General features: G+C 38.4%; 1 protein-coding gene and 1 non-coding gene across 3 annotated transcripts in view; one reads left to right on the plus strand and one right to left on the minus strand.

Annotated features, from left to right (window-relative positions):
* Window positions 1-5,887, plus strand: part of LOC6054337 (PH-interacting protein) — a 31,686-nt gene extending 25,799 nt beyond the window's left edge. The window contains exons 9-11 of one of the 2 annotated variants that reach the window (XM_038258935.1): window positions 2,546-2,736; window positions 2,767-4,813; window positions 4,886-5,887. In XM_038258935.1, the coding sequence (XP_038114863.1) occupies window positions 2,546-2,736; window positions 2,767-4,813; window positions 4,886-5,212 (2,565 nt within the window). In that variant the 3' untranslated portion in view covers window positions 5,213-5,887. Of the gene's footprint in view, window positions 1-2,545; window positions 4,814-4,885 lie in introns of both variants that reach the window. The other variant, XM_038258934.1, reaches the window with a different exon arrangement.
* A 146-nt stretch (window positions 5,888-6,033) lies between these two features.
* Window positions 6,034-6,105, minus strand: Trnad-guc. Its single transcript has one exon. It is a non-coding gene; the product is annotated as a tRNA-Asp (tRNA).
* Between the last annotated feature and the right edge of the window lie 6,825 nt (window positions 6,106-12,930).

Here is a 12,930-nt window from a genome sequence, read left to right on the forward strand (position 1 = left end):
GAAAGGTGATTAGTTTGGCTATTCGGGAAAAATAGTAAAAAGTTTCAAAAATCTAGCTTAACATTTGAAAAGGTCGTATGGAAAATTTAAATGCTGTTTTGAAGGTTTCGGGACCAAAGAGCCTATGTCTGAAAATATTTTTATCGGATTCCTCGGAAAATTTTACATAACATATCAAAAAATGGTAAAGTTATGTTTTCGATACTCTGAGATACGATTTTTTGAAAATAAAAACTGGGTTTTTCGACGTGCCACGCGCAAAAATGGGAAAATGACGAAAACGGAAAAAAAATCTACTTTTTTCACTAAAACTGTTAGGGTACCAAAATTTACGTAATTGAAATACGCAACTTTTGGTACCCTAACATGTATAGGTCATCGCTGAAATTTTCAAGTTATCGCAGTTTTTTTTTTAAGTTTTAGCGAATAAAGTTGGTTTTTCCGTTTTCGTCAATTTTCCATTTTTGCGCGTGGTGCGTCGAAAAACCCAATTTTTATTTTCAAAATAATCGTATCTCAGAGTATCGAAACCATAATTTAACCATTTTTTGATATTTTATGTGAAATTTTCCGAGGAATCCGATAAAAATATTTTCAAACATAGGCTCTTTGGTCCCGAGGCCTTCAAAACAGCATTTTAAGTTTTCATACGACCTTAGGTTAGGTTAGATTTTTGAAACTTCTTACTATTTTTCCTAAATAGCCAAACTAATCACCTTTCTTTTGCGTCTAAGACAGCTAAAATCGGATTAAATGTCGCGGAGATATGATTTAAAAAAAAAAAGTGGTTTTTGCTAAAAATGACGAAAATTGCCCTTTTTCGGACCACCCTAACACGACGTAGGTCACCCTAATGGCCAAACAAAAAAATACGGGTCTAACTTTTTCGGCCAAGTAACCCCCAGAAAAATTTTGAGCCCGATCGGAGAACTTTTTTTGAATCATGCTGTTTTCGTGGGGAATTGGGTCCTAAAATGAAGCTTAGATTGCTGATATTATTGTTTACAGCGATACCGCTTATTTTTCTGAGTACAGTGACCCTTTGAACGACCACAAAGAGTTTAAAATGGATTTTTAAATCAATTTTGAAAAAATAACGTCGCGGTCCTTCTTGATAGAAAAGCTTCTACTTGACAGCTCGTTCCAAGGGGACCATAGTTGATCCATCGAAAAAAATGTTGTCTTGTCAAAAAAAAATTTGCATTAAAATGAAAAAAAAGTGATCAGAAATGGTTTTTAATCGGTAAAACGTTGTACATACAAATTGACATAGGGCTTTAGTACCCAATTGCTGTATATTTAAAAAAAAACAAGAATGAACTTATAAAAATTACTGAACCTTGAAAAAAATAAATCCATATTTTTAAAAGTAAAAAAAAAACACTATGAACAAAATGTAATTTAAAATTTCGTTTATTTTTATTTTGGAAAACTCTTTTTTAAATTTGGATGTTTGAATGTTTTTTGCTAATCTGTTTAATTTTTTTTAATCTAGGTAATTTAGTATTCAAAAATTGTATAAAATAAAAACGCAGAAAAAATGGGAATAACAAATTCCGAAATTAAAAAAAAAAAATGCAATGTAAAAAAATTCAAAAACAAATAGTTACAAAATAACAAATTAAAAAAAAAAATCTCCATTTTTTAATTAATACTAAAAAGACTTAAATTGTAATTCCTAAATTAAAAAAAACATCCATAATTTTATATATTATTTTAGATATAAATATTTTTTTATTTGGTAAATATAAAATTGCATATGAAAAAATGCAATTTTATTTTTTTTTTTAAATTTGAGATATTACATTTTTTTTGTCCCGCCCATGTGGATCAAACGGATCGCGCACAGGACTCACAATCCAGAGGTCGCCGGCTCGAAACTCGCGTTAATATGGGTAGCTGGCTCCTTTCAAACCCTTAGGAGCCCAGGGCGGCAAAGTCCTTGGAGATAAAATGTTGACTTACCTAGCATTAGTTGCCGACCGCTTTTAAGTCAATTTCGTTATAAGAAAAAGAAGAAGTTTTAGTATTGAAAACCCATAACTTAGATTTTTTTAACTTTATATTTTTTTGTTCCATCACTTAATTTGACGCGATTGCAAAGAGCAAAGTGAAATCCTAATCAGTTGAGATCAAGTTTTTGCTACTCTGTTTGCACCCAGCAGTGGAGATGCCCTTAGACCGAAAAGAAAATCCTGAACATGCTCTATATTTTCTCATCCCTTTCATGCACACAACATTCGAAAACAAACTTATTTATTATCGAAAACTAAATTCCGTTGAAAACGAGAGTTAATTCTTGTACCATTGAGAGAATAATTTTAAATTCGTTTGATTTCTTATAATAGGAGAGTATTGCGGTAAGACCAATTGAACAAATTTACCTATTTTTGAATATTGTTCATGTGCATGAAATTTTATTAAATTCTTAAATGTCAACGTTAGGGATTAGCTTTAAATGTTTCTTAACGTCGAAGAAAGTTAGGCGAACCCAAGTTCTGAACACGTTTTTCAACAAGTTTATTTTATTTCTTCTCCCTTTCAGATCTACTCGATGACGCTGCGATTGAGCACGCTGTTCGAAGCGCACATCAAACCGATCATCTACAACTGGAAGTCGGCCCGGAGGCGTGGCAAGGCGAACGCGGCCAAACGGGCGGCCGGCCAGGGCGGTGGATCATCGGCCGGAGCCGGATCCAGTGGAGGAGCACCAAAGAATCGTGGCCGCGACGACCGCAGCAGTCGAAGTGGTGGCGGAGCTGGACCCAGCAGTCGACGGTCAAACCCGCAAAACCACAACAACGCCAGCGGAAGCGGGAGTTCGAGGAATCAGAATCGTACCGAGGACGATGACGATGATGATGGAGACGACGAGGAGGGACCCTCGCGGAAACGACCCACCCGCAACGGAACGGCCTCGGCCCGGCGAATGCTTTCGAGCAGTTCGAACGGGGTTTCTTCGAGTAGTAACAACGTTTCGCCCGAGGCACAGCCGGGACCGAGTCGAAGCAACAGGGCGGTGCCCAGTGTGGGGGCGTCGTCGGCGGCGGCCGGTACGTCGTCGTCCAGCCGGGTGACGCGAAGATCTCAGGAAGCTGCAACGGAAGACGACGGAACGATGAGCAGTGCGGGAACGGACAGCTCGAGCGATTCCAGTGACAGCAGCGACGACAGCGCGTCGGTTCCGGTGTCCCACCGGCATGATTACGACTCCGGGGAGATGTACGATCCGTACAAGCGACGGCGGCGAAAGCAGTCGAAGCCAAAAAAGGCAAAGAAAAAGAATCCGAGCAAGGTCAGTTCATCGACGCCGCAGAAGAAGAAGCCTCCGACGACGAGTGCGGCGACGGCCTCGACGTCCGGTAGTACGGCAATCGCTGGAGGGTCAAGGTCTGAGCAGTTTTCGTCCAGCAGTCGGCAGCATCTGCCACAGCGTAATGGCACCGTGGCGGGGTTGGGAGTGGCGGGCAGCTCAACGAGGAGAGTTGTTGAAGAACGTCGATCGCAGGAGCAAGACAAACCAAAGAACGTCGCTACTGGAACTGGTGGTGGTGGCGGAAAACGTACGCTGAGAAGCACCCGGAACAATACCGGAAGTGAGAGTGAAGACGACGATGACGAGGCGGGTGAAGGTCCGAGCAGTGGGCGTCGAGTACCGAAACGGGCAAACCGGTACGAGTCTGATCATAGCTATCACATGGAACGGCCGAAGGCGGCTCGGATTGTGTCGGATTCGGACCACGAGGAGCAGGAGTCTCCGCGGAGTACGCGCGGCAGTACGCGACGAGCTCAGGCCGAGTGGGGTCGAAGTGAGGACAGTTTGGACGCCGCTCCGGAGGACGAACAACCGTCGAATTCGCAACAATCCGCTGCCAGCAGTAGTCGGCGGATGATGCGACCTCGCAACCGAATTTCGGATCCGGAGCAAAGTCCCGAAGAAACTGCCACCATCAGCAAGCGAGGATCGTCGCAGCGGGCCGCAGCCAACCGAGCCCGCCTATGGTTGGCCAGTGAGAGTGACAACGACCACCGTCAGCTGCAGTCGCCGGAACTTCCCAGCACAAGCTCGTCCACGTCACGTGCTCGCGTCAGTCGAATGGTGGTTCCTCCCAACGGAAACAGCAACAGCAGTACGGCGTCAACGACCCGATCGCCCCGCAAAACCACCAGCTCAACCGCCGGCGAAGGTAGCAGTCGATCCGCCACGAATCGTCGCCTCCGTAACATCTCCCAAAGTGAACCTTCCGTGACGCCACCTCCACACACCGTGGACCACAACTACGGGGAACCGTCGTCACGACGCTCCTCCCGCAACAGGCACCAGCTCTCACGCCACCAGCGAAACGCCGACGAGCTCGATCACACCCCGGAAGAGGGCGAAGATCCGCACACGACGGAAGGGCCAACCGACGACACCAGTGACGACGCCCCGCTGCGGCCACGAACCGCAACGCGTCCCAGCCAAATCAGCTCAAGGTTGCGCAGCAAAACCGCCTCTCCGGCCAAGAGGGGCAGCAAAAAGTCGTCCGGGACGTCCGAGGAGGACGACGGCGCCCGGCCAAACGACTCCGACGAGGAGTTTATCGGCGTCGAAGAGGAGAGCGATTCCGAGGAGAAGGTGACCGGCGACAGCACCGACGACGACTCGGACGACAATACGCCGCTGCGGGTAATGTCCAAATCGCGGACGGCCTCCAGCCGCCGGACGCAACCGAGCAGCCGATCGACGTCGTCAGCGTTGGCGGGCCGAAGTGGGAACATCAGCAGTCGGACGCGGCAAAAGGAGCGGAACTCGTCCGAGGATGACTACGGGGTGAGTTTTGCGTCTTGTTTTTTTTTTTAGCTAATCACAATACTAATCGGCAACTCTCCTCCAAAAACCTAGGGTCCCGGTCCGTCGACGTTGCGAAACACGCGCAACCTGAAGCGACCCCGCTACAACGAGGACAGCGACGACGAGGATGGTGGCGCCACCGGACGAAGCCAACGACCCAAGCGGCCAACCATTGTGCCCAGCAGCGAACGGCCCCATCAGTACTTTGGCGGCGGAGGTCCTTCGTCGGCCAGTCGGCAACAACAACACAATGGCGGCACAACCAGCAACACCGGCACCGACAGCCACAGCGAGGACAACGAGGCCCTCACGAGCGTGAGCAGCCGCGGTCGAGTTCGGCGCATCAAACCGAACGTGCGGAGAATATTCCGCGAGTAGCAGCAGCAGAAGGCAGGCGTCTCTTTTGTACAGTCACCCTTGTAAATTATTCTGTGTCTCTTTCCCGTTTTGGTAGTTTTGTAAGTTCAATGGATTGTTAGATTTTACAACAGCAAGAAAGACGGATCAACGCCGCGTTCCAATACTGCCAGATTTTCCGAAACACACACCCACACAGTACCGGTTTTTAAAGTATCGTTTAAGTCACGAATCAGATGCTCAACTTTGAACCAGCTAGATTTGAGTTGAACACGAGTAACTTGTTAGAAAGTTTAAAAGACTGATCGAATTAACAACTCATTTTTTTCTGTTGTTGTCGCAAAAACAAGCCAACTTTCAATCTTTTGCTCTTTCTGAAAAAAAAAAAAAAAAAAAAACCATCCTAAGTGTGTGTATGTACAATAGGTTAGTGTTTATGCGCTTTCGAGTGTCCCTTTGTAAGTATCGTTTTCTCAACCGCGCTTAAGTTTAATTCACTCAAAAAGTACACATAAATCGAGGAGTAACATTCGTGATTCGTCAAGCTATTATTATGAGTAATGCTAACACAACACAACACAGAAAAGGCATCGATTGTCAACGTAGTTATTAGATGTAAGAGAGAGTCAGTGCAGCGCAGAGAGAAACAAACGCAAAAAAAGTTAGACTAAATTTCTTGCAAAAGATTATTCTGAACCGAGCGTTGTTGTCCTTTAGCTAAGGCGTACCGAAAGTGATCCCCGATAATCTCAACTGTTACTAATTTTGCAGGATGAAATATCCGCCGTGACGAACCAAGCTTCACAGAAAAAAGGTAAGTGAAAAAAAAGTTCCATCCTTCTCTCCCCGACGGGGAATTGAACCCCGGTCTCCCGCGTGACAGGCGGGGATACTGACCACTATACTATCGAGGATTTGGTGATACATTCATGAGTTTGGGGCGAGCCGTGTGTTGACTGAGGACTGAGCTCTATTAATAGCGTTTCGTTATCTCAGCGTTGACTGTTTGTTGTTCGGCAACGGTTCGCGTGCAGCTCGTGCAGTTGCTCCGTCGCAACTTGAGCAGTTCTCCACGTTGTCGCAAATTGATTTTCAGATGTAGGGGGAATATGTCTAATCTCGTGAGTCACCTATCTTCGGCGTATGGCAAACTGTTTATAAACTTTCCAGCAAACAGATGCCGTTGAGTAAGCACATCGAATAAGCAAAATTTGCTGGCCAGGGTGGTTACCACGGGAAATAATTGGGAATTTTCTAGTCTGGCCGGGAAAATCACTTTGGTAGAATAATAATGCAAACTAGGTTTGATAGAAAATATTATGTCATATGAAAATTACGTTGATTTTTATAGTGTCTCAGTGTTCCAAAATTGAAAATATGACATATTGCAAATAAACTCATTTAACTTTTGGTAGAAAGAAAAAAAATAATTAAAAAATTCAGAAGAAAATCTTAATTAACGTAAAATTAAACAAAATAGAACTTCAAGAATTGTGGAATTTATTTAGGAGGAAGACTCGATTATCTGAAGGCCTTAACAAAATTTCACTTCGGATAATCGAATCACGATTTTTTTTTTCTTTGTCTTATTTTTGATTGTTAAGCTTTAATACAGCCTTTAAACTATTCTAAAGTTATTTAGGCTTTTTAAATTCAAGATGGCGCTCAAAATAGCGATGATTAAATATTGAAAAAAAGCATTTTTTTTTAATTTTACAGGCAATCAACCATACAAATTTGGCTAAAATAGGGTCGCAGAACTCGATTTTTTTGTTTAAAGTAAGAAGTTTTGCTCTTTGGGGTTTTTTAACCGCTAATTTTCAACCGTTTGGAGTAGTGTTTATCCTTTTTTGAGAAAACTTTCTAAAATTTCGTCAAAAAAATATTAAAGATTGGGTCGGTTTCTGGGATATTCGCTACAAACAGGAGATTCTTTCAAATGATACAGACTTTCGAATATTTGCGTACCGTTTTTGCATGGACATCTGCTTAAATTGCAGGCCAAGTGCGAATGATTCTGATGATATCCCTTCAGTTGACGCTCAGGCGAGGAACATCCTGGAAGGAGCGTCACTGACTACGTCCGTAGTCCTGTTAGATCTTTCTTGATCAGGACAGTATAGCTCTGGTTCCTTGCAAGTGTCCTATTTTCTTACCTCCACGTTGGCTTGGTTTTCATGATGACCTAGCTGGTGGCCTGTGGAAACGGATCGTAAACCTTTGACCACCGCGGGTCAGAGTCGAGACGGCTAGAAGAAAGGGGCGCGACAATGTGGGAAAGGGAAGTAATTTGTGATTGTAGACGGTATTGTTTTGATTCGCAGTATGTTGAGTCAACTGCTGTGGATGTACCTGAAACATCACACAACGGGGTTTCTCTTCTTTCCGTTTTTATCTATCATCTATATTCTGTTAATTTTGTTTCACTGATTCTCTTACGCAGCTTCTGTTTACTATCCTCCATTTGATTTCGATTTTACTTATTTGATTCTCTTATTTCTCAACGCTTTTCCACTCTATTTTACTAATTGATGCTGCTGCAACAAACTGTCTGCTTTCCCTTAATTTGGCAGCGATGTCAATTTTGTTTATCATGTGCCTTTTCTTTATTTATCTATTTCAATAATTTCTCATCTTCCCTGTAAATTGCCCATCATAACAATAATGATAATCTAAGCTTGTTTGTTATCTCTTTTCATTAACTATTGTTAATTTCTTTATCTTCTTCATAAATAACTATCTTTCTTTTACTATTGATTCTTTACATAGTATATTTCTTTCACTGTCCATTGTTTTGAAACTTCACCTTTTTCTTAAGCAAGTGAGATTCGAGCCCTGACTCAATTTATGAAATGATTAAAGGATTAACGCAAATATTACTATTGTACTTTTGAAAAACTTTTATAAAATGCTTAGGACCAAAATATTGTAACAAAACACCGCGACAAAAGAAATAGCAACAGATAAACACGACTCAACAATAGGGAAGATTTCAGGAGAAAACAATACACAGTAAATAACAATTAGTTTTTTAATTCAATCTAAAAATATAACAGTTTTTGCTTTAATGAAAGTTGATAGGCACACTATAAATGGTTAGGCGCTTATACTTACATCAAACCCTACGTAATGTACCACCCCCGGCCGAGTTAAAATGCGTAACCGGAAAAGAAGGTGTGCATGCCTGGCACGAACACTCAAAGCGTGTTCTAGCGTGCTGCTCGTACTGACTCAGAGCAAGGGTGAGATGTAGGTGTAAGGGCAGTGCGTGTTCGTCGGGAACCTGGTGCATAAGATCGGTCAAGGCCCGTTCTTACACTGAAAATTGCGAATTGCGAATTGCGACATCTGCTTAAATTGTATGGAGATTTTTATGGGTGTATGGACATCTGCTTAAATTGTATGGAGATTTTTATGGGTGAACTAATGACAGAAAATAGCTTCTTTGGTCATAGGGATCAAATAAAAGAAAATAACTTCACAAAATTGGCCTATTCTGTTTAAAACGTATTTATCTTTTGTGAAGAATAATAATGTAAAGCTTCTAACTAAACAGATAATTTTACTTTAAAAGATGATTTTTTTTCAAGAAATCAAGTATCTTTGTCATTTTCTCCCAATAGATGTAATTTTTCCCCTTTTTTGAATATTTCTTAAAAATGCTTTAAAATGCAATTTTTCATAAATTTACTAAAACATGTATTTAAAAATAGTTTATGTAATATCAAGATATTTCTCCTTTGAAATATTTTGCTGCTAATTTTTTGTATTAAATTTTTTCTTCTTTTATTTTAAATTCAACCTAACAAAGTGATGTAAGTTTCGCCAGTCTTTAAATATTTTGCAAAAAAGATTTTTAACTATTTTCCCTTTTCCCTTCTTTTTAAAATTCAACCTAAATAATGTATCTGCATTTTGTTCTTCTTTAAATAAATGCAACAAGTTTTTTTAAGCAATTTTTTCTTCTTTTATTTTAAAACTTAAAAAAGGCAAAATCATTCAATAGCGTTGCTGTCTGTTTTTTTTTTTTCAATATTTTGCAATTATTGTTTTTTATGCAATTTTCTCTTCTTTCATATTCAACTTAATGGATGTACATTTTTTCTTTCTTTAAATATTTGGCAAATGAGTTGTTATGAAATTTTCCCTTCTTTTATTTTAATTTCAACTTTTAGAAGGGAACATCTCTAAAAAATACTTTTGGAATATTTGAAAATTGAGTTTGTTTATGAAATTTTCCCTTCTTTTTTTTATAAAAATCTTTAAATGTTTGTTTAAATCGCATTATTTTTTATGTTTTTCACCTACATCTATTCAAAAAATCAATTTAATTAGCATTTTTTTTATTGTCCCGTCTTTAGGATTGGTTTTGAATAAATAAAAGAAGGGAACTTGCGTAAACAATTTTATTGCGAAAAAATAAACCAACAGAGAAAAAATGCAGAAGTGATAGAAATGTTTCAAGAGAACATCTTTAAGAGATTTTCCCTTCTTCAAGTTGAATATAAAAAAGATGGGAAAATTGCAAAAAAAAAACTTAATTGCAAAATATAAAAAAAAGCAAAATTGTCTCCATTGTCGAAGATTTGAAGGGGTTTTTGTCATCTTTAAGTTGAAATTCAAATTAAAGAAGGGAAAATTCCATAAAAAAAATATAAATGCTACTTATATTGAAAGAGGAAAAATGTAAATGTTTCCTTTTTTAAACTAAATTTTAAATAAAAGCATGAAGACTTCATTAAAATGTTTTATTGTGAATTATTCAAAAAGGAAACAATTTATTATTGTGGAAAAAATATAGAGATACCTAATAATTCGAAACAAATGATAATCTCTTATAGTAATATAAAAAAGGTAAAAAAACAATACATTTACAGTTGTAAAAATTAGAAATACCCGATTTAATCCCACCTGGGGTGAGATAGAGCCTTTCTTACAAAAGGAAGATAACGGCAGTTGATTTTTTTTTTCAAAGAAATAGCAAAATAAAGAACAGTCCATTCATGAATCAATTCAAAACTCATCATGATTTTTTCATAAAACTGAAAAGCGCTGGTTTTTGCCTCATTTGCCATGGCCGGGTGTAAGCTGTGCTCGCACACAAGCATTTTCGTTTTTTAAATCAGAACAAATTATTTGTGAGGCAGAGAATTAGCTCACTATTTGCGATGTTCGTTATGTTTTCTGCCTATCGCTAAATTGTAGGGCTCGAAAAATGCAATTTTTTGGATAAATAAACGATTTCAATACTTCAATTTTCGATCGAATTTTCATTTGAAAACCACCTGATCAGGTGAAAACACACTCCGAGTCCCCTTAAAAAATGGATAAATTCAAATTTGGTATGGAACTGGTCCAGGTTCAGCACATCCCCTTTCAAATGCGCCTAAGAGAGCTTAAATCCATAATGTGGGCTCTGAGAAACCCCCTACCACAAAATTGAGCACTTTTTTACCACACACGGACGTCACGCGTGCTCTACAGTAAATTAAGCGCCAAAATTCGGATATTGAAGATAGACCAATTCTGTCATTGTCAACCGGCGTCGAAAATCGGTCGTCCATGATTTTTTGCAGATTTTTCGAATGAATATTTCTCGAGAAATGATTTGGGAACGAAGCTTGATTTGGAGTCGGAGCCAAAAGCAAACCCTATACCTTTCTTTAGTAAGAAAGGCAAAAACAGTAATAATTATGCCAAATGGGGCACACCCGTTGCACCAGAGCACTAATTTTTCCCTTCAAATTGAAACATCTCGAAATTTTTTGAATGAGGTGAACTCAGTTTTCCTGCGCAGTTTTATTTACGCAGGATATTTACTGCCTCCAATTCAAATTGCATCCAATTTGGTCAACTCTGTAACAAATGGCAAGGAAAACCGTAAAAAATCTTGGGTAGGGAGGAAGTTAATTTGATTTAAAATTTGACCTTAAATATTACCAAAAAGTGCTCCAATGTGATCAAAGATGGCGACATTGGGTTATCAACACCATTTTATTTTGTAATTTATTGGCCAACCAACGGGTCGAATAAGGTCCAAAAGTCCAAAGTAAGTTTGTATATACAACGGTTAAAAACGCGATCAAATGCATCATAAGTTTTTCATAAGTCTCCGTACAATTTTGGAGGCTGATCATACAACATGGGTATGTAAATTTATGAAATTCTGTATTTTGAGCAGGAATTTTCTGATCAATTTGATGTCTTCGGCAAAGTTGTGGGTTATAAGAAAGAGCCCTATCTTCTTTATTTCACTTTTAATGACTTAAGTGGAAATCCCAAAATAATTTTTTTATTTTGAGTTATTTTTATGTTTTATGGAACTTAAAATACATATTGTGAGCCATAGTGCGTGATGTTGCACAATTTGGTTTAAAAGATATGAAATTTTGAAAAAAATCGGACAAAAATAATTTTAAAAATATGTCTTTTAAACAGAATTTTAATTGAAAAGTACTTATACAACATATGGTAAAATCAACAAATTTGCGATTTTTAGATTTTTTTTCAGTTTCAAAAAATATTCTTGGAAGAAAAACCACAACTGAAAAAAATATTTTTGAAAAGCTGATAAAATTTCCTGTAATTTTCTCTCTGAAAGATAAGATATAGCCTCACAAAAAAACGTCTGATTTTTGATTAGGTATGACTGCTAAACTACGCTAAAATGGCGGCCAAAATGCCGGTGATGCAATCGGGGAGGCAATCAACACCTCAAATTTTACTAAAATGGGGTCGTAGAACTAAAATTTTATGTTAAAAAACAAGAAAATGAAAACCTCCGGGTAATCGAGTGTGGACTGTAATTTTATATCTTGGAAACGATTGGCTTTGTTTTCAATGTTAAAAATTGAAACTTGTGCGAAGTTTTCTGATATTTGAATTTTTTTAGAATTTTGCCGAAATAAATATGAAATAAGGAAAATTTCTATCTTATAACTTTTCAAAAGTTCTGCCTAATATTAAAATTTTAAAATTATTTCAATTGGGTACTAAAGTCCTATGTCAATTTTTATGTACAACGGTAAAAAACACGATTAAAAACCATTTCTGATCACTTTTTTTCATTTTAATGCAAAAATTTTGTTTGACAAGACAACATTTTTTCGATGGATCAACTATGGTCCCCTTGGAACGAGCTGTCAAGAAGGACCGCGAGGTAAATTTTTCAAAATTGATTTAAAAATCCATTTTAAACTCTTTGTGGTCGTACAAAGGGTCATTGTACTCAGAAAAATAAGCTTTATCGCTGTAAACAATAATATCAGCAATCTATGCTTCATTTTAGGACTCAATTCAACTTTTAGTGATAAAAAGTGAATGCATGGACAAAGTTTCATCCAAAAATGAAAATGTAAAAATCGCGGCGAAATGTAATCGACAATATATAATCCGATGTTTCAATTATCCGAAGGAATTAAACTACCTAAGTTCAGATAATCGAATCACGACAATTTTTGTTTCTTGTTTTTTTTTTTTATTTTTTTATTTTCACATGTCAAGCATCCAATTTTAGGTCTGCGAGCCAATTTTAGAAAAAAAATTAATGATTGATCGCATGTTACATTACCAAATTGCTTTAACCATTATTATTAGCTCATATTCGAGTTCAAAGACTCAAATTTGCGATTCGTTTATCCGAAGTGATTTTTTCCGAGAACTTTGTATAGCCAAGTCTGGACTGCATACTAAAGAAACAATTTGTTTAACTGAGTTTTTTTTTTAAGTTGTTACAACTT

This window comes from Culex quinquefasciatus, chromosome 3, assembly GCF_015732765.1.
Source record: "Culex quinquefasciatus strain JHB chromosome 3, VPISU_Cqui_1.0_pri_paternal, whole genome shotgun sequence".
In the NCBI taxonomy this organism is placed as follows: domain Eukaryota; kingdom Metazoa; phylum Arthropoda; class Insecta; order Diptera; family Culicidae; genus Culex; species Culex quinquefasciatus.